The sequence below is a fragment of the Heterocephalus glaber genome, unplaced genomic scaffold (assembly GCF_053883595.1).
Source record: "Heterocephalus glaber isolate CG9 unplaced genomic scaffold, H.glaber_assembly_v1.0 deba00001610, whole genome shotgun sequence".
Classification (NCBI taxonomy): domain Eukaryota; kingdom Metazoa; phylum Chordata; class Mammalia; order Rodentia; family Bathyergidae; genus Heterocephalus; species Heterocephalus glaber.
The window spans coordinates 22,703,809-22,727,675 of record NW_028258381.1 but is presented as its reverse complement, the minus strand read 5'-3'; the positions used below and the strand labels follow the sequence as shown (position 1 = coordinate 22,727,675).

Sequence of the window (23,867 nt, the reverse complement as noted above, 5' to 3'; positions counted from 1 at the left end):
CTCGGGCCGAGATTTAGCTTAGTGGCACCGCGCCTGCCTCGAAAGGGCAAGGTCCTGCGGTTGATGCCCAGTACCAAAACAAATAAAGAAACAAACTGCTTCTCCATACTGAATGAAATCCTTGGCCTTCAAGGGCTCTGGACACTGCGACAGAAGGGGCCTCTCTGCATCTCAGTGTCATCATCTATAAGGGAGGGGTAACATCCACCATGCACCTCACCTTCAGAAAAGACTCCATGGACTTTGAGGCCAGAGAGTTGCTCCGGAACAGGGTGTTGGCCTCACCTACAAGCACAGGAGCAGTTAGAGGCAGCTAGGCAAGGCTTTCCAGGAAGGACGACAGAGGACTTTGGGGGTTCTAAGTAGCCCCCCAGTACATAAAGGCCCTCCTCAGTACCTCATCCTATCCCACCTCTGCCCCTTCTCTTTGCCAGCCTCACTCCTAGGGGAACCATCAGCCTTCTAAGGAGGCCCCCTCCACCCTCCCGGGACCGCTCCCCGCCTCACTGGTGCGGCCCAGCTCCAGCTGAAAGAGCAGATCCAGAAACTCCTTGGCCAGCCCCTGCCCCAGGAAGAGCTTGAGCAGGTTGGTGGCCACCTCCTGGCGGCACTCAGTGCTGGTGGTCTCCTCGATGACAGGGATCAGCTGCCCTGGACCCTGCAGGAGTCAGCAGGGAGAGAAGCGGCCCCCTGTGGAGGATCTCAGAGCACCATGGGAAGGGGTAGGGCCCTGAACTGGGACAGTGCCTTACCAGGCCTACAACTGTTTGATGCTCTGCAGGATGGGTTCAGAAGGAGAGGGAGGCCAGGTCCACCAGCCCTGGGCCCTCCCACCTGCCCCCACTGCACCCTCACCTGGGTGCCCAGCTTCACCTCCCGGCACAGCAGCTGCACCAGGGGCTGATAGCAGCTGGAGGGCAGCACTGTCTCGTCCCGCAGCCGAACCTCCAGCTGCAAGGAGCCCAGGTTGCCCCTGGAACAGGCAGCCCATGACCTCTCCACCGTGGACCCAGGCCGCCCTGGGGCTCGCCCCCTCAAACTCCCCTGGTCTTCACCCCTCCGTCCAAGCTCAGAGCATCTCTTCTCTTGCCCTCCAGCTGCCCTGCTGTGCTGCTTTCTCTATTTGGAAGGCCCTTCCTGCCTCAGGGCTCATGGAAACTCCATCTGTTTTCAAGGCCTGGCTCCCTGCTGCCTCTAGACTCCTGTGGACCCCAAGCTTGACTCCAATGGGCATGCAAGGCTCCCTGACCTTGGATCTGTAAACAGCGGGATGGGGCAGCACTGTGTGGAACTCAGTGGTAGAGTGCTTCCCCAGCATGGAAGAGGCCCTAGGTTCCATCCTCAGACTGCAAAAAATAAGCTCCCAGAGAACAATACCTTCCTGTGTACCCTTTTGTCTGCATGCAGTTTCCTAGCCCTTGTACAACCTGCCAGGGCTGGGCATGGTGGTGCACACCTGTAATCCCAGCACCCGTGGAGGCTGAGACAGAAGGATCTCAAGTTCAAGTGTAGCCTGGACAACTTAGCAATTTAGTGAGACCCTGTCTCAAAATTTTAAAAGTAGAGGGGGAAGGGCTGGGTACTGAAAGAAAAAAAGAGAAAGGAGGGAGGGAGGGGATGAAGGGAACAAAGAGAAGGAAAACCTGCCAAGGAAACTGAGTCTTGGGCAGGCTAAGCAACCTGCCACAGCAGATCTAACCTGCAGGATTCCTTGCTCTGACCTCTGGGTGAGGGTGTCCAAGGCCACCATTCCCCACTACCCCTGCTCCCCTCCACACATCCCAGGAGCTCATGCACGCCACAAGCCATCAAGGTGGCCCTGGGTTGCCTCTTCAGAGCTGGCTTCTGTGGGACCCACACCCGGCCACCCACCCCTGCCCTGTTAAGGGTGTGATGGGGGCCTGGGGCCTTCTACAAGAAGCCAAAACCAAACCATCTAAGGGGACATGGGGACACATAAGCAGGCCAACGTTTCCAGTACATCTCAAATATTGCATGATCATTTTACACTGAGAAAGTATTTATCCGAAATTCAGGGGTTTTTGTTTTGTTTCACAGCCCGGGGGATTGAACACAGGGCCTCACACATGCTTGGCAAGTGCTTTAACTAAGCTACACCCCCCAGTCCTTTTCTTAAATTTTGGGACAGGGTCTTGCTAAGTTGCGCAGGCTGGCCTTGAACTTGTGATCCTCCTGCTTCAGCCTCCAGAGCACCTGGGATTACAGGTGCACACCACCACACTTGGCTTGAAACTGTTTTAACTGGGGGTCCCATCTTTCACCTGGCAGCCCTATTCCTGGGGAATCTCGGGGAAGGAGCATCAGAGCTATGCTCAGAGACAATGACCCTGGGAAGGGAACCCTGGCTCTGAGGTCTGCAGGGAACCTGGACGGAAAGCATCTGAGGGCTTGTTCTAAACCTGCCAGAAGGGAGGAACCAGACTAGCATGGTCCTGGAGCTCAGAGGACAAGGCTGATACAGTGGGACTGTGGAAAAGGAGACAGGTGGGTCCCAGCTGCATGAGAAGGGTACTGGCCTGCCAAGCAAGGGCTGCAGGAAACATAGGGCCACATGCCTGACCTCCAACCCCTGCCCCCTGACCCCACCAGCCGCCAACTCTCAAGCCTCACCCTCTCCACCCCGGGCCCGCTGACAAGCCACACACTCACTCAGCCCGCTGGTTCTTGGACTGGTCGGGCTGCAGCCGGAACCAGCCCTCCTCCTGCTCGGCTGCACGCACTCTCTGGACATTGACTACCACCTGCAGGCAAGGCGGACAGGGTGGGGACGCTGACCTCTTAAGGCGGAAGGGCACCTTCCAAGGGCCCCTGAGCCCAGGTGGCAGTGGGGCACCGCTGCTAGTCCTGGGAGGGCCAGGCTGCCTGAGTGTCCTCAGGGGAAATGGAGGGAGGTCCCTGAGGACACCAGCTGTGGCAGGTGCAGCCTGCATGCAGGGGTGGGGGTGGGGTGTTGCTTACTTTCCCCAAGAAGTCATTTCGGCTGACCAGGTCCCAGTCCCAGGCCTCCACACACAGAACCTCTGTGGACCCCTCCTCCAGCTCAAATTCAAACGTCTCGTTCCAGCGTGGATAGCAGGACTTCTTTACCACCTGCCCAGAGAGGGGCTGGTGGGACTAGGACTCACTCCACTAGGCTCCCTGAGCCCAGGTAAGGTCAGAGTCCCCAAAACACCTCCACTGGCTCTGCGAGGAGTTCACACATTTCATAAAGGGACTCTTTTTATTTTTTGAGACAGGGTCTGGCTAGGTAATTCAAGCTGAACCTTGAACAATGTAGCCCAGACTGGCTTTCAATTCGTGGCAATCCTCCTGCCTCAGCCTCCTGAGTGCTGGGATTACAGGTGTACACCACCAGGCCCAGCTTTAGATGGGGAATTTGAGGCCCACAGTGGGGAACAGACTTGTCCAAGGGCACAGCAAAACAGCAGCTCCACTGAGAACCTATATCTCAATCCCACCTGCAACTGTGCCCACTGCCCAGGCTGTTCCCTGAAGTGATGAGAGGGGAGCTGTTGGGCCGTGCAGGTGACCCCCGCTCCAGCTGTCTGTGCCTCTCCCTGCCCCTCCAGGATGGCTAGGCAAGAAGAGGGCTGGAGCCAGAGGGCTCCTCCGAAAGACTGTGGTTCCAACCTGATCCCCGACCGTGCAGGCGAGGGTGAGGAGGTGAGCAGCTAGGACAGGGCCGGGTGAGGGTCCCCGGGGCTCGTGCCCCCTCCCAGCCCACCAGCCCCCTCACCGAGCTCTCCCGTGTCTGGCCGTTGTAGCGCACTCGGACAAAAGGGTCAGATGCACCATTCCGGTCCTTTGGGGCTAGGTCCCTGGTGGCATGATGGGGACAGAGATTACCCGCTTGTCGCCTGGGGCCCCTGGCAGTTTCCCCTTCAGTGTAATGGAGAAGATAATCCCTCCGCCTCTGAGGTTTATGGAGGTAGCGCTAACCCAGGAGTGTCCCCGCTAGGGGTGGGTGTCTGCCAAGTCCAAATCGGCTCCAGCAGCCCCCTGAGGAAAAGCAACACAGCCCACCCTGCCTTTATCTCTATTATTTTCTGACCATTTCCTTTTCCATATTTTTTTGGGGTTTTTTTTCTTTCTTTTGGTACCAGGGATCAAACTCTGGACCTTGCTCTTGCGAGGCAGATGCCGGAACCACTGAGCTAAATCCCCAGCCCTCCTTTTCCATATTTTTAATTTAAGCTGCTCATTTGCCTTTCAGCCCCCGTCCCCCTGCCCAGATACTGGGGAACAAACCCAGAGCCCTATGCTCTGAGCTGCATTCCCAGCCCCTTTTTGAGACAGGGTCACACTAAATCACTAAGCTGCTCAGGCTGGGCTGGAACTTGTGATCCTCTTGCTTCAGCCTCCCAGAGTGCTGGCAGGTGTGCACCACCACGCCTGGCTTTTTCTTCCCTCCCTTAAAACTGTCTAAGGGGCTGAGGCTGCAGTGGTACAATGCTTCCCTAGCACGCAGGATGCCCTGAGATCATCCCCAGCACTGCACACACACACGCGTGCGCGCGCGCACACACACACACACCCAACTATTAAAACTTCAAGGTTTAGGGGCCGGGGATTTAGCTCAGTGGTTTGGCCTCCTGCTGTGCAAGTGCAAGGACCTGAGTTCAATCCCCAGTACCAAAAAAAAAACCTTCAAGGTTTGGTTTCAGGCAGTTTGACCAAGAATGGTCAGGAGAAAGTGTTTTTGCTTCCTTTACAGCAAATGAAGTTTCTTAGGTTTCTCAATGAAAGTTTCTCAAATGAAGTTTCTCAAGGTCCCAGCAGGCTCTCAGGGCCAAGGACGACAGGGAACAAGTCCCCCTTCCCCTCGCCCTGAGGAGAGGCCAGGGCTCCTCAGGAGAGGCCAGATTGCCACTGTGTGCCCGACGGTGCTGAGAGAAGAGGGCAGAGAGGAGGTCCTGGAGGAGGGGAGGCTGGGGCAAGTGTGCTCTAGTCCCATCTCCATGGTGCCAGGGCCCCGCAGTGTGTGCACACTTGTGCACACCTATGCCCCGGACACTTCGGTGCCAGGCAAGGCTGAGAACAGGGAGCCAAGGGCAGGGCTGGGCCGGAGAGCATGGGGGTGGGACTGCCGCTCTGCCCTAGCTCCGAGGTTTCCACCACCCCGCCTTCAGACAGAAAGTAAAGGGTGGGGAGGAGACAGGACGCTCAAGACATCCATCACCCACCCCACACTCCGCATGTGCAGGGGAGACATCTTCCTCCTGGACGGGTAACTGTGCCAGGGTGAGGGGTACTGGCCCCAGGGGTGCTGGCTGGGAGGGGGGCCTGGGAGGGGGTCTCGAGCCTGAAGGGAAGGCGCCTCTCACGGACAAGGTATGACTCACACCCTGACCCAGACAGGAGTGGGGCTGTAGCTAAAAATACCCTGGGGGCTGAGGGTGGCCCTGTCATAGGTGACTCAGGCCCACAGAGCCATGGAAGCCACTGCCCCAACCCCAGGCTGGAGACTTTCAGCAACTCTTTTCACCCTACACCCCACCCCCAAGGATCCGTACACGTGTGAGCACACACATGCACCCCAGGGTTACACTGGGGTTAACCCAGGGGAAGGCAGTGGAGCTGTATTCACACAATTCAGGGTCCCCTGCACCCCGTGCCCCATGCCCTGTGTACCTGCAGCTCCACCATCAGAACAGCATGCCCTCCCCAAAGGCCACGTCCCTGAACAGAGGTCCCCAAACAGGTCTGAGTCAGGACAAGCTCCTTGGGCCGTGTGTGTGTGTGTGTGTGTGTGTGTGTGTGTGTGTGTGTGTGTGTGTGTGTGTGTGTGTGTGTGTGTGTGTGTGTGTGTGTGTGTGTGTGTGTGTGTGTGTGTGTGTGTGTGTGTGTGTGTGTGTGTGTGTGTGTGTGTGTGTGTGTTTTACCAGGGCTGAATCCAGGGCCTTTGAACCAAGCTACATCCTCAGCCCTTTTTTATACTTTGAGATAGGCTCACTACGCTGCCCAGGTTGGGCTTCGACTTGGGATCCTCCTGCCTCCTCCCCTAGAGTGCTGGGATAACAGGTGTGCACGAACACACCCACTTCCCAGACCCTCTCTTGGTGGGGAGAGGCCCTAGGCCCCAGAAGTGGAGGAAGCTCCCCAGGCCCCACTCCTCACCTGGCCTCCAGTACAGAGCAGCGCAGCCGGCAGCCCCGGGCCCCTGGCAGCAACTCCAACCGTAGATGGATCTCGCCTTGCACCTCCTCGTCCGGGTCAACCTCAGTCAGGTGGGCCCAGCCGGTGAAACCTGCAGGGCTGCGGCTCAGGGGGACCTGGCTGGTCCCCCACACATCCTCTACCCCCAGCCTCTGCCACTCCAGGAACCCTCCCGAGCACTTATGAGTGAAGGGGTGCTATCACTGGGGACAGCGAGGCCCAGAGCAGCAGCAGTGAGAACAGCTGGGATTAGAATCTGAATCTGGGTCCCTGGCCTGTGCCCCACTGTCCTGCTGTGCTGCACTTGATGCCCTGACCCTAACTCATCATGGGGCTGCCCTCTCTATCCTCAGTTTCCCCACTTCAAAACAGGAGGCCAGTAGCACTGCCGGGGCTGCTGGGAGCAGGGCCTGATGCCCAGGCTGGGAAGGTTCCAGGGAGGCCAAAGAACATGATCACTGGGGTGCCTGCACCCCAGAGGGATGGCAGGACAGAGGCTCCGTGAGTCAGCAGAGCCCGCCGAGCTCCCATGCCAGGCCCAGCCTCACACACAGGAGCAGGTGTGCATTGGGAGCTGACAAGAGGGTCCCCAGGCTCCAAGACAGAGCCCAGGGAAGGCAAAGACCTGTCCAAGGTCATACAGCAAGGCAAGGTGAGCGTTCCTGGAAGAATCCAAGGGACTTGCCAGCCTGGACCAATGCCACCAGCCCCTCAGGCCCAGGACAGATGGGCCCCGGGGCCCCAGGCAGGCCCCGATTGGGAGGGCTCCCTCCACCTTAGCAAGGCACACAGGAAGACCCTTCCTGTCTGCAGGAACCTCAGATCCCACCATTAGCAGCCCCTCTTCCCCCTAGGGAGGTGCAATCCCCACCTGGAGCCCAGAGAAGGCTTTCCCTGGGCTTGGGGACCAGGAGGCCAGACAGAGAGCCTGGGAGTTCGAGGGGATCTTACCCTTGGGGAGTGAGGCCAGCGTGTCCCTCGTGAGGCAGACCTTGCCGATAACATCGTCCCGGCTGGGGGCAGGGGCGGAGTCAGGGGGGTCCCAGCACGCCCTCCCACTGCTCAGGGGCCCCTGCCCTCACAAAGCAGCTCCAGCCATGATGCTGCTGTCGGTCCTGGACTGTTACACTCGCAGGCACAGGGCGGCTCTGCACTCGGACCAGCATGCGTGCCCGCACATGTGCCAAGCTCACACCCTCTGGGGGTCACTCCACAGCTCAAGCTTCCACACAAACCTGCGCCTGTTTGCACACACAGGCACACGTGTGGATAAGTCCACACACACACACACACACACACACACAGTGACAGCCCTCCCAGGGACCAGAGGCAGCAGGGGGGCACAGGCGGCCACACCTGGGCCACACACCCACCTGAGAGCATCCTCATCCATGACGTAGAAGGCCACATCATGGAAGGTGGGCGGCAAGTGCACTTGGTACTCCTCGCCCCAGAAGGGGCACAGGGTCTTCCACACAGTGGCCGTCCTGCAAGAGGGGAGCTCAGCACTTGCCCTGGCCACCCCCAGCAACAACTGGCTGTGAGGTGCTTTTCCCCACCCCAGATCCCACCATCCCCAGGAGCCATCCATCAGCTCCTGCTCTTCCTCTCTGCCCTGGGCAGATGGGGCATGGGGCATGTTACACTTGGGGAAGCTAAGGCCACATTTAGGAGGCACTGGCCTCAAGTCACAGGGCAGGACAGTAGAAGAGCTAAGACCACAAGCCTGGCCCCCTGGCTTCACCTAGCTCTAGTCAAAGCCCCAAGATCAGTCTTTAAGGCATGGGCCTCAGTAGGACATGCGTTGGGGGAGATGAAGCCACCAAGGGCCCAGATGAAGGTGCAGGGGGTCACCTTCACCCCTGCTGCTGCTCAAGCAGGTCATGTGGGCTCTGGGGCCTTAGTTTCTCCATCTGTATTAAGATCAGAGCTACCATGCCCTGACCCCACTTGCTGCCTTCGGTGAGGAGAAGGGTCGAACAGCCGGAGGGGTAATCACTGTGGGACTCGCCAGGCAGAGGAAAAGGGACTTGAGTTCTGATTGTGCCACTACTTGAGTGTGTGACCTTGGACAAGTTATTCAGCCTGAGCCTCAGTTTCCTGTCTGTCGGTGGGGTTTAATGACAACGTGTGCAGCTCACTGTAATGAATGAAACGGGCCAGCAAAGGGTCAGCACTGGCCTAGCGGAGCCGACGCCCCGTAAATGATAGCTGTGGTGACTAATCACCATCATCTGTCTCTCAGGGGGTGGGGGTGTGCAAAGGCTGCAGAGATGAACAGAGGCAGGTGAGAGGCCCTTGGCCGGGCGCCCAGCAGGCAAGAGCTAATGCCTGGATGGGCATTAAGGTCGGTAATTAGCAAGATGTTACAGGCCGGTCTCTCCTTCCTTAGGCTGGGGACGGAACCCAGGCTCTCGCACACACCAGGCAAGCACTCTACCACCGAACTGCACCCCCACACACAGTTGGCCCCTGTCACCTCCTAGCGGGTGCATCCGGGCACACAGGGGCCTGGGTCACTGCCTAGCTCCTCCAGGAACAGCAGGTGGCTGGGTGAGCGGAGGCGGCCCCAGGCCCGGGTGGGCTCCTACCTGATGATGGGCTCACTGTCCACCTTCACGATGCAGTAGGGGTCGCTGCTTCCGGTGCTGTAGGACAGACAGGCAAGGGGCAGGGCTGGTGGGGGGGGTCCCAGGACCCCAGAGAAGAAGATAGTGAAGGCTGCAGCATGGGGTGCTAGGCTGGAGCCCCAAGGCTCCTCAGGCTGGAATATGTGCCCCACCCTCAGCGGGGTGGGGGGAGGCAGGTGCTCCTCATCCATGGGCAGGAGTTCAGGTACAGGCACCACTTGCTGCTCCTCTTTCCTGCCCACTCTCCCCACTCCTGCCCCACCCTAAGACTGTGTCCCAGCAACAGCCTAGGCATCCCTGGGCACCTCCACCCTGAACTCCAAGGTCTAGACTCTCACAAGCCCCTCCGAGCCTTTACCTCTGCTGTCCCTGCACCCTCTTTTAAGAACATTCCCCTGAGCCAGGAGTGGTGGCACAGGCAGGCAGGAAGATCGCAAATCCCAGCCCAGCTTGGGCAAGTTATCAATTTAGCAAAACTCTTTCCCAAAATAAAAAAATAAAATAAAATAAGGACTGGGGATGTAGCTCAGTGCAGACACCTTGGGCTCAATCCCTAGTACAGTTGAAAAAAAGAAAAAAGGTAAAACCCCCAGCCTCTGAGTCAGGAAGTAAGGGCTCCCCCAAATCCCTCTCCCCACTGTTTCTCCCCATCCTGGGACTGGGAACTGAAGCGTGAGGCTGTCACCTGCTGCCTCCCTCACCTACTTGAGGGTGGAGACCATTTCTGGCTCCTCCAGGCCTAGGACAGGGCTTGACACAAGACCGGTCCCCTAAGTGCTTACTGGGTGAATGACTGAATGAAGGAATAAACGAAGGAGTCCAGCAACCTGCTGCCCAGGTCTCTGGGGTCTGCCTATCTCAGGGTGGTGGGACTCGGGGGGATTGAGGGGCTCCAGGCAGGGTAGGTGTGCGTGTATGTGTCTAGAAGTGTCCCTCCAGCCCAACCTCCATAAAAAGGAAGTGCATTTACATGCAGACAGCTGGGGAATTCTAGCTTCTACTTCTCAATTCCTTTAGAGGGCTCTTCCCGAAGATGCTACGGGGTTCCACCTCCAAAAGCCCTCCTGACACAGACAGGAAATCTCCCCCAAGGCTGTTTTGGCTTCTGTAAAGTGGGAACTGTGAGCCCAGCTGCCCTGGGTCCCTAAGATGTCACGGGAGGGGCGCTCAGTGAATGTGAGCACTGCCTGTAAAGACCTCCAACTGTGCGCCATGACCCAAAGGCCTCCTCCTCCACGGAGCCTCCTGGGAACACCGTTTGGGACCCCAGCCCAAAGCCAAAGCAGGGAGGGGAAGCACGGGCCTCTGTGCACCCCCTGAGCTGGGCTGGGCTGCAGGACCCAGTAGGTGATCATGTATTGTACAAGGAGCTCTTGGGAAGCAGGGAGAGGTTAAGTGGCAGCTGAGGTATCAGGGACCCTGCTGGGCTGTACCCTCAACAGCATCCCCTCTGCCCTGCTACAGCCTCCTGGCCTGGGGCTCTGGCCAGGAATCCCGGTTCCTCCTTCCAGTGAAGCATGGCCCAGGGCTAAGCTCCCACCCGGTTCCTCCTTCCAGCGAAGCATGGCCCAGGGCTAAGCTCCCACCCGGTGAATGAACAGGACCCAGGTGTGCAGGACAGCAGGGCTTGGGGCATGTCAAGAGAGGGCTGAGAGTGTGGCGGCACAGGGCACACACATCTGCTCGGGAAGATGGAAAGTTCTAGCCCAGCCCGGGCAGATGAGCGACTTAACCTCATGTCTCAAAAAAAGCTGGGGATGTAGCACAGGTGGGAGGCCCTGGGTTTAACCCCAGTACTGAAATAAATAAATAAATACCCAGTCACCACTGGCCTGGTCTGGCCTCTATATTTAGGGCCTTGGCAGTGTCTAGGAGGAAGGAGAGGGCAGACCCTGAAATAGCCCTGGGCATGGGAGCCAGGGGTCACTGGTCACTGTGGGACTCAGCTCCTGCCCAGCTGAGCCAGGTACAGGAATGGGAGACAGGGGCGGAGCAGGGGCATAGGGGTGCTCCGAGCCTCAAAAAGGAATGGAAACCCTGGAGTGGAAGTGGCAGGAGGCAGGTGACAGCTGGGTACACAGGGCTCGCTCCTCAGAACTCGGTCAAGACCCAACACTAGAAGTAGTGAGTTCCCCATACTTGCTGCTGCTCAGCAGATAAGCCTGGGGCTGCTGAGGCACAGTAAGGTGGGCTCCTCTCCATCCCTGCCATGGGCACAAGATGAGGCCTCCCAAGCCCCTGCACGGATCGGGAGGCTCAGCCCTAAGCAGCCCCAGAGCAAGCTTGCAGGCAGCGGGCCCCTGTAAGCAAACAGGTCTGCCTTAGAGAGCTAATTCCAGCCCAAACTGTGAAGGCCCTCACTGCTCTTCTCCCAGGTCCCTAACCAGTGAGTGCCAGTCCCTGAAAGGTCAAATGCTACACTTGAGGCCTCCACCCTCCCCAAGGCTGCAGGGCAAGGACAGGATGGGAGCCAGGGACCTGCCCGAGGGTACCGGGGAAAGGAGAGAAGTTTGAGAAGGATCCTGAAGGATGCACAGGAGTTTTCTGGAGGACATCAAAGGCGGGCTGTGAGGGGAACTGGCAAAATGTGGGGGCTGGGGCTTAGGAAGTGGCTTAAGTGATAGTGGACAAGGGGAGCTGCATACAGTCATCTCCATGGGGAAGGCAGGGGAGAGGGGGCAAGGGGGTGAGGAGAAGGGAAGAGGGCAGGAAGAGTTGGGGGGTGCTGTCCAGGGGATGAAGTCCCCTTGCTGGTTCCCTGGGCTGTGCAGACAGAGGGCACGGTTCCTGGCACCCCAGGTAGGTCCAGCCCAAGAGCTTCAGCGCCCTGGAGACAGGCACCAGAGCCAGCTGCTGCAGGGCTGGGGAGGGAGGTGACAGACGGAGGGGCCGTTCCTCCCAGCCACCACCAGCCAGAGGAGGCCAAGATGACCTAGTTACAGAGCACTGGGTGGGGAGGAGTGGGGTGGGGGGTGGTTAAGGCTGGGCCTGGGGGCTGCGACCCTCCCTGGAGCTCCTCTGCCTTCCCACTCCGGAGAACTCCTCCCTAGCTTTACCCTCTCTGCCATCACAGAAACCCACCTTGAGATGGCCCGGCCCTCCTGAACCATTGCCATGGCAACCGCTGAGCTGGCCTCAGCAGGCCGGGGCGGGGGGGGGGGGGGCCTTGAACTAGAACCACTCCTGGCGCTGAGTGCTGAGTGTGCTGGGAAGCTCACTGGGGCCACTGTTCCAGAGCGGTGCATGCATTTGAGAGATGCTCAGGCCCCCTCCCGGCCCCCCTTCTGGCGGCCACTTGTCTGTCTCCCGGAGGCCCGCTGGGGGCCCCGCGGCCAGGGAGACTGCAGCCTGCTGGACTCTGGACCTTGTGCCTCCCTTGAGCAGCCAGCATGCCCAGAGAACTGTGCTTCCCACCACTCCCTAGGGAGATGTCAGACCGCCCCCCCCAACCCCAGGTGACAGAAAGGGAAGCTGAGGCTTCCCCAGCAAGGAGCTGCCTAAGGCTGCACATAAGGAAAGCAGGGGCTCAGCCGAGAGGGGGAGCCACAGGCAGGTCAGCCTGGGACCTACTGAGAAGGGGGTCAAAGGACCCCTTCTTCCTAAGAGCTCTGCTTCCTAATCCTGCAGGGCCAGGGATGGCCTGAAGATGTTACCGCCTGTTACCCCAGACTCATGCCCTTGCTCTGCCCCCTTGGAGAGAGCACTGTAGGCCTCTGAGCCTCAGTTTTCTCATCTGTAAAATGGAACGGTAAGCCAGATGTGGTGGTGCTCGCCTGTGATTCCAGCACACACTGGGAGGCTGAGGCAGGAGGATCATAAGTTCGAGCCCAACCTGTGCAACTTAGGGAGGCCCTGTCTCAAAATTAAATAGGGAGGTGGGGGCTGGGTATATAGCCCAGTGCAAAGGCCCTGGGTTCAATCCCCAGTACTACACACACACAGGAATGGTGAGACATGGGTGCTGGATGGATGTGGGGATTGAGGCCATGGCTCGGGCAAAGCATGGGTACAGCCACACTACCACCCGTGGCCCCACTCTGCCGGTGCCGTCTTGGCCTCCAACCTCACCCATGCTCTGCCACCCCCACACTGCCAGGTGCAAGGCAGGAAGTCCCGGGAAAGCCCCTGGCTCCCGAAGTCTCAGGTGCACACTTCAGATGGCTGGGCTTGAAGCCATTGAGGCGACCTCGATTCTAGGGGGATCCTGCCCCTTCCAGCCACACTCAGGGCCTGCTCCCTGCGATGTCACCCGCGCCAGGCCCTGCCCTAGTCGAGCCCCTTCCTCTCTGAACCACGGGTCACTGAGCCCCTGCAGGTCTGCAACCCCTCTTTCCTGTCCAGTGTCTGCAGCAAATCTCACTGTTCCCATTTTCCCAGCCACTCGTCACACCCTCGCCTCTGCTGTCCTTGTGGGCGGGCCGTGGGGACCCCGGAAAGGTCAGGCGTCGAGAGGGGCAGGGTCCTTCCCCATAAAGTTAGGGCGCCCACCCCTGGCGCGCTCACATGTCCTTGGCAGGCAGGTTCTTCCCTTCCACGATGCGGATGGACAGCGAGCTGTGCTTGGCCATCGCGGCTCCGCGACGCGGGAACAAGACAGCGGACTCCCGGCGGCGGCGGCGGCGGCGGCGGGTGGCGCTGACAGGAGAGGAGCGCGGGGGCGGGGAATCGCTTCCACTCCATCCCCCCCGCCCCCGCCCCACGTGCGGAGGGGGGAAAACACTGCTCGGGGGAGAGCCAATCAGCGGCAGGCCTTCCCCGCGTGGGCGGGGCCGGCCTGCACCACGTCACTCATTGGCTGTGTGGGGCGGGGTGGGTGGGACCTGCACCGAGGTGCCTACCCGCAGAGGGCTCGAGGCCCGCCAGCGGGGCTTGGTGGGGCTGGGAAATCCGTGGAAACCTTGGAGGCGGCAAGCGTGATCACAGTGCAAGTTCTGGGCAAGCCGCGGGGGCGGCCTGCTTGATTGCTCCAGGACACAGAGGCCCGGGCGGGGGCGGGGGCGGGGGCGGGGCCTTGCAAAAGGAAGCAGGTAGGCGCAGGCCTGTAATCCCAGCGCTATGGGAGGCTGAGGCAGGAGGATCCCAAATTCGAGCCCAGCCTGGGCAATTTAGCAAGACCTTGTCTCAAAATAAATTAAAAAAAAAAAAAAAAAAAAGAGGCTGGGGATGTGGCTCAGTCTGAAGACACTGGGTTCAATCCCCAGTAACAAAAAACAAACAAAAGAAGCACACACCCACAGTGCCAGAACCGCTCTGGTCCACCGAATCTGCATGATTAGCCCTGAGTAGGTGTGAGTCGAAAGAATGTGAGATCACGTGACGTTAATGTAGCGCTCGTGTTAGATCCAGGAGGCAGCGAGAGCCTAAGGGGCAGTCCCTGAGGGTTTGGAGCCAAGTCTGGATTTTTTTTTTTTTTTTAAACACCTGCTTTGAGAGTTTTCTCCTCGTCATTTCATTTACTTCCCCTGCTCCCTGCGCGGTGGGTACCTGGTTGAGGGCCTCAGCCGGAAGATGACCTGCTGGGGTCCGGAGGTCACACGGATGGCCCAGGCAGGACCAGGAGGGCCTCCCCGGACACCGTACCCCGGGGGTTTCTCCTGGGGCGGTGGCTTCCACCAGACTCAGTACAGAGTGGGGGTCTGGGGTTCTCCACCTCCCAGGTTGCCTGCCTGGTCTGGAGGCCACAGCTCTGAACCCAGCAGCAAGTGGCCTAGGAAGCTTCCCTCCCAGCCTCCGCCTCTCCCAGACTTGGGTTTCGGATCCAACTTGGGCACTTCCTTGCTGTCTGGCCCCGGTGCATCTTCCACTTCCGGTGCATCTAGGATCTGCAGCAGCAGGGACACCTGCGTGCGGTGGGAGGGGGATTCTATTCCTGTCCTAGTCTGTTTTCCTTTATCTGTTATTTGTACACTACACACACTTTACCATACTCAAACATGTTGAAGATTTGCAGTGCTTACAGTGAAAAAAAGTAAGGTTCAGCAGGGCATGGTGGTGCATGCCTGTGATTTCAGCTACTGGGGAGGCTGAGGCAGGAAGATCACAAGCTTGAGGCCATGCTGGGCAACTTAATTTTTTTTAAAGGAGGGGCCTGGGGATGTGGCTTAGTGGTAGAGCACTTGCCTAGCATGCATGAGGCCGTTGGTTGAATCTCAAGTACCACAAAAGTATGTGTGGGGTATGGATGGATGGGATGGATGGATGGATAGATATCTCTTGTCTCGAAGCCACATTCCCTTCCTGGAGGCATTTACTGTACCCAGTCCCTTGTCCATCTGTCGGGAGACAGTCTCTGCCTATAATACATCAGCAGACATGTTTTTCTTTTATACACAGTCGTTACTGTTTACACTTACACTTTCTCTTCTTTTATCTTGGGGAGCTGTGTATATCCATACGTAAAGCATGCTTGAACCGAGTATAGTTGTGTGCATCTGTAATCCCACAGCTCAGGAGGCTGAGGCAGGAGGATCTCATGTCTTACATGTGAACGAATGTCATTGAAGGTAAATTCCCACCCAGCAGACACTTACATGTGGGGCTTCTAGAGGATTTGCTGATGTCCCAGTTTGGTGGTTGTTCCCATAGACCAGTCCACCAACAAACAGTGGCTCCCCCAGAGCCTTCGGCCTCCTCTACTCCAACCCAGGATGAGTCCAAGGCCGCACTGACCTGCTCACTGTTCCCACCGATGTGTCATCAGCCTTTCTCGAGTGTGGCTCCTGTAGTGGGGGCCAGCCCTTACTGTGCTCAGGCTGCACAGAGCGGACAGGAACAGACCGAGTCTCCCCTCGGGTCCACGGGGCTGCCGCTCAGTCTCCTGAGCTGTGTTGCCCATGTTCCCATTGTTTCTGCTTCCAAGCAACAGAAACTGGCTCTAATTTAAACAGAAAGGGGCCTGGTGCTAGGCCCCTCGTCTCCCAAGGACACCAGACACAGGACCCGAGTTCTGACCCCTCGTCACCATGGGGCCAAAAGTCAGCTCTAGTGGTCAGCAGGGAGGTGGACAGTGGGCTGCTGGGAAGGAAAGGGGCTCCTCTGCTGGGCACCTGGAAGAGTGAGCTCAGTCACTTCAGGATCTAGACTGTCTCCATGTCACACCCAGATGACAGCCACGGATGTCACCTGGACTCTGAGCGCCCACATAATCCCCTCCTTTGATTCGCATGACAACCTGTGCCCGTGAACACAGGTGTCCTGCAGCGGGGTCCACTTCAGAGGGGAGGGGTATCCCCAGACTCTGCCTGTGGCACCTGCCATCCTGCCAGCCCCCAGAGACACAAAACCCTTCCCTCCATGTGGCCCTAAGCATGAGGACTCCCAGGGCAGAACCTTGAGAACACAGAACCAGCCAGGCCAGAGACAAGCACCGGACCAGTTCCCAGAAACCGGTCTCTGGGGAGGCTGAGTCAGTGGGTGGTGCCAGGACCAGAGCTCAGCTCTGGCTCCAGCATTGTCCACAGCCTCCCTGCAGAGGGGACCCCTTTGCTGAGGAGACCACTGCTCTCATTTCCTGTCCCCCCTCCCTCATTCATTCATGCCCTCATTTACCAACTGAATCACCCAGCAATTTACTAAGCTCTCATTGAATACCTACTGTATGCCAGGCCCTGTCCTGGGCAGTGGGAACCCAGAGAACAGCCAGCATCTTTGCACTCAAGAGGCTGAATAGAAGGATGGATGTACACAAGGTCCCAAGTTTGATCCCCAGTACCAAAAAAGGATGGATGTAAAAGGATAGGTAAGAGCCAGCCACACACCTGTAATCCCAGCACTCTGGAAGGCTGAGGCAGGAAAGTCAAAGTTCAAGCCCAGCCTGGACAACTTAGACCTTGTCTTAAAATAAAACAAGGGCTAGGGATGTAGCTCAGTGCAAAGGCCCTAGGTTCAATCCCCAGAACTGCAAAAAAGAGGGGAGAGGCAAGAGAAATGAATGAGGAAGGAGGAGGAGAGAGGGAATTCCCAGGTCTCCCAAGACCGGCTCTGGAAGGACCAGGTCTAGGTGATGGGGAAATGCTACAGTTTGAATGTTTCCCCCCCGCAATTTTTTTTTTTGTTTTGAGTCAGGATTTCTCTAGCCCATGCCAGCCTTGAACTCATGATCCTCCTGCCTCAGCCTCCCGAGTGCTGGGTTACAGGCAGGGGCAACTGCACCCCGCCGTAAGTTGGCACTGAATCTCAAAGTCATCTGCTAATGGTGTTTGAGAGGTGAGACCTATGGGCAGCTCTGCCCACATGAATGGAATCACTGCTCGTGGATCTCGGGAAATGGGTTTTGGGAAAGGAGGTTGGCAGTAAAGAGAGCAGTCTCTGGCTGGCTTGCGTGGTCTCAAGGTATGTGCCCTGGGCCATCCTGGAACTTTGAAGAAGGCTCTCACGGATGTGGCCCCTCAATCTCAGGCTTCCAGAATGACGAGCTAACCAAAACCTCTTTTCTTTATAAAGTACTCAGTCTCTGGTGTTTGTTATAGCAACAGCAAACCAGCTAAGACAGGACGGAATGTGGAGGCAGAAGCAGGAGGTGGGGTATGGGGATGATGGAGACTGTTCTGAAAACATGCAAGAGCAGGCACAGGAGGCTCGTGCCACATGTGACTGGGGACACTGACAGGAACCAGCTAGTGGCAGGGTCTCAGGTTTTGGAAACACCATGCGTGGCACATTTTGAAATCCTATCCTGTGGCTGCTTCCTGCCTCCCACTTCCTGTGCCCCTCACCCACTTGGGCAGAATAATGTCCCTGCCTATGTGTTTTAGGGACCCACAGAAATGTTTTCATTTCTTTTAGAACCAGAAGGGGAAGAAGAATACAACAGTAACAAAAATGTAATGATCCTGGATAGTACGCATCTTTGTGCCAAAGCAGTTCTAAAATATAAGAGTTACACAACCACTACCCAGGTATTTTGTCAGTACTGGGGATTGAACCCAGGACCTTCAAACTGAGCTACCACCCTGTTTTTTTGTGTTTTTTTTAAATTTTGAGACAAGGTGTTGTTAAGTCACTAAATTGCCCATGCTGGGCTTGAATTTTCGATTCTCCCACCTCAGCCTCCTACAGGGCTGGGATCATGGGCGTGGGCCACCACGCCTGGCAGATGTTAGTATCTTGACCCACAAAGGTCACAGTGCACCAGGCGTGGGACAGGAGGCATCTCTTGCAGCTCATCAGTGTGTGGTTTTGGAGCTCGTGGAAGAACGATAACAATGAGAAAAAGACTTCAGGTTTGAGCTGCAGGAATCCTGCTCTTTGACATCAGAAGAAGCCTGCTGGCACCTCCAGGAGCAGCTGCCCCAGCCCAGCCCCTGCCCGGGAATGGGAAAGAGCCTCAGAGACCAGGGTGAGCTTCTCAATGCTCCCACATGCACAGGACCAGACGTGGAATTGGTTGGGGTAAAGGTGAGGATTCAATCACAATAAAATTGAGTGAGACAAAAATAAAGCTTTACTTGGAGAAAATAAAGTCAAGCCTGTGTGCTCCACTCCTTACCCATAACACAGCACTATTTTTGGTTTAGTGTGGGTCAGGGCTCCACACTCTGCTCCAGTAAACATTTAAAAATACCCTGGGTGCAGGGCTGGGGATGTAGCTCAGTGGTTCTGCCACCTGCCTTGCAAGCTCAAGGACCTGAGTTCAATCCCCTGTATCAAAAAAAAAAAAAAAGCCCTGAGTGCATGCATGCATGTAATTCTGGCCCTCTGGGAGGCTGAGGCAGGAGGATCACAAGTTTGAGGCCAGTCTAGGCAACTTGGCAAAACCCTGTCTCAAAAAGACAGGAGTGGGGCTGGGGATTTAGCTCAGTGGTTCCACCGCCTGTCTCGAAAGTGCAAGGTCCTGAGTTCAATCCCTGGTACCAGAAAAAAAAAAAAAAAGGGTGAAGGGTTGGGGGCAGAGGTGTCAAGATGTAGCTCAGTGCAAAGGTCCTGGATTCAATTCTCAGTCCTGCAATAAATAAATAATCAATGAAATGGAATTACTGTATGATCCAGCAATCCCACTTTTAGGTATACATACCAGAGTTGAAAACAGGGTCTCCAAAGGCCATTTGTACTTGCGTCATTCTTCACCATGGCCGAGAGGAGGAAATCACCAAATGCCAATTTCTGGGTAAGCAGAATGCACCACCTGCACCTAGTGGAATCATATTCTGGCTTTAAAAGGAAGATAATCCTGACCCAGGCTACAACATAGATAAACATGATGGTTGGTGAAATAAGCCAGTCATCAAAACAGACAGATACTGCACCATTCCAGTTTTATGAGGTATCTAGAATAGTAAAATTTCAACTTGTTCAGTTTCCCGAGATCCAAATGCCACTGGTCTGAGTGGTTGTTTTCTAAGCCCAAAGCCCAAGCCCCAGGGATGAAAAATAAAGAAAACAAGATAGTGAATTTTATGCTACATATTTTTATCACCCTAAAGCAATACACCTCTGTCTGGAGCTCTGTCCCCAACTTTATGCATATATCTCAGCTGTAAAAATGTTTGAAAAAGATTTTGTACCTTAGCTTTTAAAGATGTTTAGGTACAAGGGACTCATTTGATTTGCTGCTGGCCTGGATTTCTCCACAAACATCGTGTGTTCCTGGGAATCTTGGGATTCTTTCAAAGTGAGCTGTGAGCTACAAAATGTTTCCATGTGCAACGACAAATGCTAAACGTAACAGTGGGTGAAGCTGACACCAGGTTACATTTGGACCACATTTAAGTAAACATTTTAAAAAATTTTAAGTAAATATTTTTCAATTTTATTTTGCAGTTTTAATATTTTGGAGCCAATGCCCTTCCCCTCCTCAGACTGCAAGGATTTTTATCCTACTAGAAAACCTGCCCCGATGCAGAGGAGACTCCTTGCCACCCACCTGGTGACCCCATCAGACAGGGGCTCCTGGTGCCGGTCCTACGGTGTCCAGCCTTGGCCCAGAGGGATGTCCAGGAGGAAGCAGGTCCTGAGAGAAGGGACCGAAGGTATCGGCAGAGGAGCGAGGGGCAGGGAGGAGAGGAGGCCAGCACAAGTGCTGAGGCGGGAGAGCAGCCCCACAGAGGCCAGGGCCGGCTCTGAGTGCCAGTGCTGGTCCCAGGGCTCTGGATGGGCCCAGGACACAGGGAGCCCGGCTGGCTGTGGGGCGAGTAACAGCCCTGTGCCCAGAAGTCAGGACTGTGAGGAGCCGGGAGGGCTGGCCCAAGAAGCACCTGTAGGCCAGATAGACCTCTGTCCCCAGCTTTCTGCTGCCCCACAGATCCTAATCCCACCACCACGACAGTTAGACAGAGAGCATTTTTAAGCAGGCCTACAAGCTGGATATGGTGGCACACACTTGTAATCCCAGCACTCCGAGAGGTTGAGGCAGGAGGATCGCAATTCAAGCCCAGCCTGGACGACAACTTAGTAATTTAGCAAGATTCTGTCTCAAAATACAAATTTAAAACGGCTGAGGATGTTGCTCAGTGCAAAGGCCCTGAGGTTTATTCCCTAGCCCAAGAAAAATAAGAATAACAAAACAAAAACAGGCCCACAGTAAAGAATGTGGAGTCTGGAGCTAGACAGTGTTCAAATCCTGGCTCCACTAGTACCATAGAATTTGCTGTGTGACGATAAGCAACATACTCAGCCTCTCCGAGCCTCGTTTGCCTAATCTGTAAAGTGGGCCGACGGTGGCTGCAAACAGCACCTTCAGATGCAAGTGCTTCAGGGACAACCCTGGTTAGCCCTGCTGGAGCAGGGCTGTTTTCCTGACTTCCCTCCCATGGGACAAGGCCACCCCTGCATAGGCCCTGCCTTGATGTTTTGGATCCACACCCAAACTCTGGAAGTAAATGCCGGTGTTGTGTGCCCTTCCACACCCTGACAAAGTCACCCACTCCTAATGTGTCTCCCAGCTTCCCTAGAAAGATGGAGAAGACCATGCTGGGAGAGAAAGACACAGAGAGAAGCATGGAGAAAGACAGTATTGTAGTCAGGGCTTTGGCAAGGGAATACATTTAATATAGGACACATAATTTACAGGATTATTTTATGATATTTACCCAAAAAGTCAGATGCAGAGGAGTGCAAGAGATTAGCCACATACCAGAGGCCCAAAGAATCCACCCAAGGCCTGGATCCCACAGCAATGTGCCACGCAAGTCCGGCTGAAGGCCTAGAGCCCACGGCAATGTCACACTCGTCTGTATTGAGGATCTGCACCCAGAAGGCCCAAAGGCAGTGGTGGAAGCCAGAAAATCTACGCTGGAGGGGTGAAGGATTTGTGCCAGCAGGCTGAGGGATCCACATTGGAGCCAGGAAATGATGCTCACAGTGAAGATCAGAGCGCCCTGATGAGAACAGCAGCCATTCTCAGTGACAGTGAGGCCTGGATCTCCTCCTCAGCAAGTTCACATCGGACCACCTGCAGCAAGCTTCTAATAGAAAATCAACAGCCCCGCCAGTTCTCTTTTTATAGCTATTGGCAACAAACCTCAGGTGGATCTTCCATGCCCAGACCACTCTATTCAGTTCAGCTGGGTCTTACAAGCTGACCATTAGTTCATCCACCACAGACAGTCAAGGAAAGAGGGGGAGAGATCAGAATGCAAACACAGGGCAGAGCGGGGTGTTCCTGACCCTACACTATGGTGGCATGGAAGGGAAGGAATCTGTCCCCAGGAATCCCTGGGGGAGCTGAGAATGGTCTTCAGTGCTGGCCAAGGTGGCCAAAGAAAGGCACAGGGTGGGTGACGGGTTCTCAGGTGCCCACTTGCCTGTAATCCCAGCACTCTGGGAGGCTGAGGCAGGAGGATTGGAAGTTGGAGTCCAGCCTGGGCAGGGAGCAAGGTAGGGAAATTTGTATTTCAAAATAAAAACTGAAAGGGCTGGGGATTTAGCTCAGTGGTTTCGCCACCTGCTGCACAAGTGCAAGGACCCGAGTTCGATCCCCGGTACAAAAAAAACCAAAAACCTGAAAAAAGGCCTGGGGATGTAGCTCGGTGCAGAGGCCCTGGGTTCAATCCCCAGTATTGCAAATAAATAAATAAGTAAGAAAAGGAAGAAAGGGAAGAAGACAGAAGGTCCATAGTCTTAGGCACTGCAGTCCCTTTCTAGGGGTCTCTGCCAAGCTGCAGGGCCTGACCTTTCTGCCGGCCAGGTGGGCTTCCTGGAAGAGGTGACAGCTGGATGGGGAGAAGGGGGGGAGGGGAGGAGGGAAAAGGGAGCTGTGGCCTGGCCTCCCCTGGCTCCTCAGGGGGAAGGACGTGTGCAAGCGAGGGGACTTGGGACCCCGCCAGGGCAGCTACAGCCAGAACATAAACCTATCGTGGCTGCCGGCGCCACGGCCTCTCCACAGTCCAGGACAGGCCCTGGCTGGGCCGACTGGAGCCGGGAGCCCGGGGCGGAGGATAGATGGAGGCGGGAACACAGGATTGGGGCGGTGGCTCTTCCTCCTCAGCCTGGCCTGGCTCCAAAAGCCCTGCACACTCCACATTCAACAGCCCCTCCGGGCCTGGTTCCCACCTCACCACACTGTGCTCTGCTCCCCAGCTCCCTACAGCAGCCCTGGGCCTGTTGGACCCTGCCACGCCCCCACCAGGACCCCAGTATGCCCCCCTGCAGCTCTCTCTGCTCTGAACTTCTGCTGTGGCTGGACACCCCCAGGTTCTTCCTGACCCAGGGTTTCCCAGAAGGCTCTACAGGGCATGCTGGGGAAGCACAGGTCCCTAAGACAGTCATGATGGCTCACTGTAACCCAGCACTTGGGAGGCTGAGGCAGGAGGGTCACCTGGAGTTCGAGGCCAGCCTGGCCTACATAGTGAGGTCAAAGCCAGCCTGGACTGTATAGTGAGACCCTGTCTCAAAAAACAAAGACCAAACAAATAAACAAAAACCACACAGACTCCTTTGCACACAGCCAAGTGCACGGATTCTACGTGAACAGCTGGGTGAGGTTAACATCCGCCTACACTTGGGTCTCCACTTCCCAAGGTCAAGATCTAGGACATTTGTGGCCCAAAACACTTCCTGGGGCCCATTCCATCACTACTGGCCCACGAGATGTCCTGCATCCCAACTCCTCCTCATGGAGGAGTCTCACACACACGCGCCCCGACTCTGTACTGGGGATGGAACCCCAGGGCCCTTGAATGCTACTCAAGCCCACTACCACTGAGTTATACCCCCAGGCCTTTTCACTTTTTTTTTTCTGAGACAGGCTCTTGCAAATTACCCAGACTAGGGTTAAACTTGAGACCCTCTTGTCTCAGCCTCCTCAGTAGCTGGGCTGACAGGTGTGCACCATCACACCCACTTCCACCTGCTTTTGATCTTTGTATGTACGGAATCATACACCCATATACTGATCCCCATTAGACACTGGCTTCCCACAGTTTCAGCTACCCAGGGCTGACCATGGTACCCAAATATTAGATGGAAAATTCCAGAAATAAATAATACGTAAGTTTTCAATTTCCTGCTGCTCAGAGTATCATGAGGAAATCTCTCTCCGTCCCACTCCATCCTCCCCTGGGGGTGAATCATCCCTTTGTCCAGCAGTAACCACCCTGGATACGCTGTCTGCCTGTTGTTAGCATCCGTCTCCACTACCAGATGGTGGTGCTCTCAGGCATCTCAGTGTGTCACAGTGATCGGCCACGGGGCCTGGTACTGTCCAAGAAGGACACCCCCCCTGCAAATAGAGGGACCATTGTATTCCTTTGCACCTGGCTTTTGTTTTGTTTTTTGCAATACTGGGGATCGAACTCAGGGCCTTTTGCTTGTGAGGCAGGTGCTACCACTGAGCTAAATTTCTGGCCCCCCTTTTTTTTTTTTGGTACCTGGGATTGAACTCGGGATCTTCCGCTTTCGAGGCAGGCACCGGAACCACTTAGCTAAATCCCTGGCCCTGCACCTGGCTTTTGGAGGGAGGTACTGGGAATTGAACTCAGAGGCTTCGTACTGAGCTACACTCCCCAGCCCATTTATTATTTTTGATTTTGCTATCTCTTTTTTTTTTTGGTACCGGGGATCGAACTTGGGTCCTTGCTATTGCGAGGCAGGTGCTGGAACCACTGAGCTAAATCCCCAGCCCTT

General features: G+C 56.1%; 1 protein-coding gene and 1 long non-coding RNA gene across 7 annotated transcripts in view; both read right to left on the bottom strand.

Annotated features, from left to right (window-relative positions):
• Rasa4b (RAS p21 protein activator 4B) overlaps nucleotides 1–13,466 on the bottom strand; it is a 30,261-nt gene extending 16,795 nt beyond the window's left edge. For 5 of the 6 annotated variants that reach the window (XR_001183169.3, XM_087196306.1, XM_087196307.1 and 2 more), the window contains exons 1-11: nucleotides 13,311–13,465; nucleotides 8,769–8,825; nucleotides 7,551–7,664; nucleotides 7,129–7,190; nucleotides 6,139–6,268; nucleotides 3,758–3,839; nucleotides 2,980–3,111; nucleotides 2,671–2,762; nucleotides 856–973; nucleotides 508–658; nucleotides 221–285 (exon numbers count right to left, since the gene is read on the bottom strand). Coding sequence is in view for 5 of the 6 variants with exons in the window: in XM_087196306.1 (XP_087052432.1) it covers nucleotides 221–285; nucleotides 508–658; nucleotides 856–973; nucleotides 2,671–2,762; nucleotides 2,980–3,111; nucleotides 3,758–3,839; nucleotides 6,139–6,268; nucleotides 7,129–7,190; nucleotides 7,551–7,664; nucleotides 8,769–8,825; nucleotides 13,311–13,375 (1,068 nt within the window). In the remaining variant the exon portion in view is untranslated. Of the gene's footprint in view, nucleotides 1–220; nucleotides 286–507; nucleotides 659–855; nucleotides 974–2,670; nucleotides 2,763–2,979; nucleotides 3,112–3,757; nucleotides 3,840–6,138; nucleotides 6,269–7,128; nucleotides 7,191–7,550; nucleotides 7,665–8,768; nucleotides 8,826–13,310 lie in introns of all 6 variants that reach the window. The other variant, XM_021254448.2, reaches the window with a different exon arrangement.
• Nucleotides 13,467–18,321: 4,855 nt separating this feature from the next.
• LOC110348224 (uncharacterized) lies at nucleotides 18,322–20,040 on the bottom strand. Its single transcript, XR_002393257.2, has 3 exons — nucleotides 19,669–20,040; nucleotides 18,820–18,936; nucleotides 18,322–18,747 (listed from the first exon to the last, which is right to left on the bottom strand). It is a non-coding gene; the product is annotated as an uncharacterized LOC110348224 (long non-coding RNA).
• Nucleotides 20,041–23,867: the final 3,827 nt, after the last annotated feature.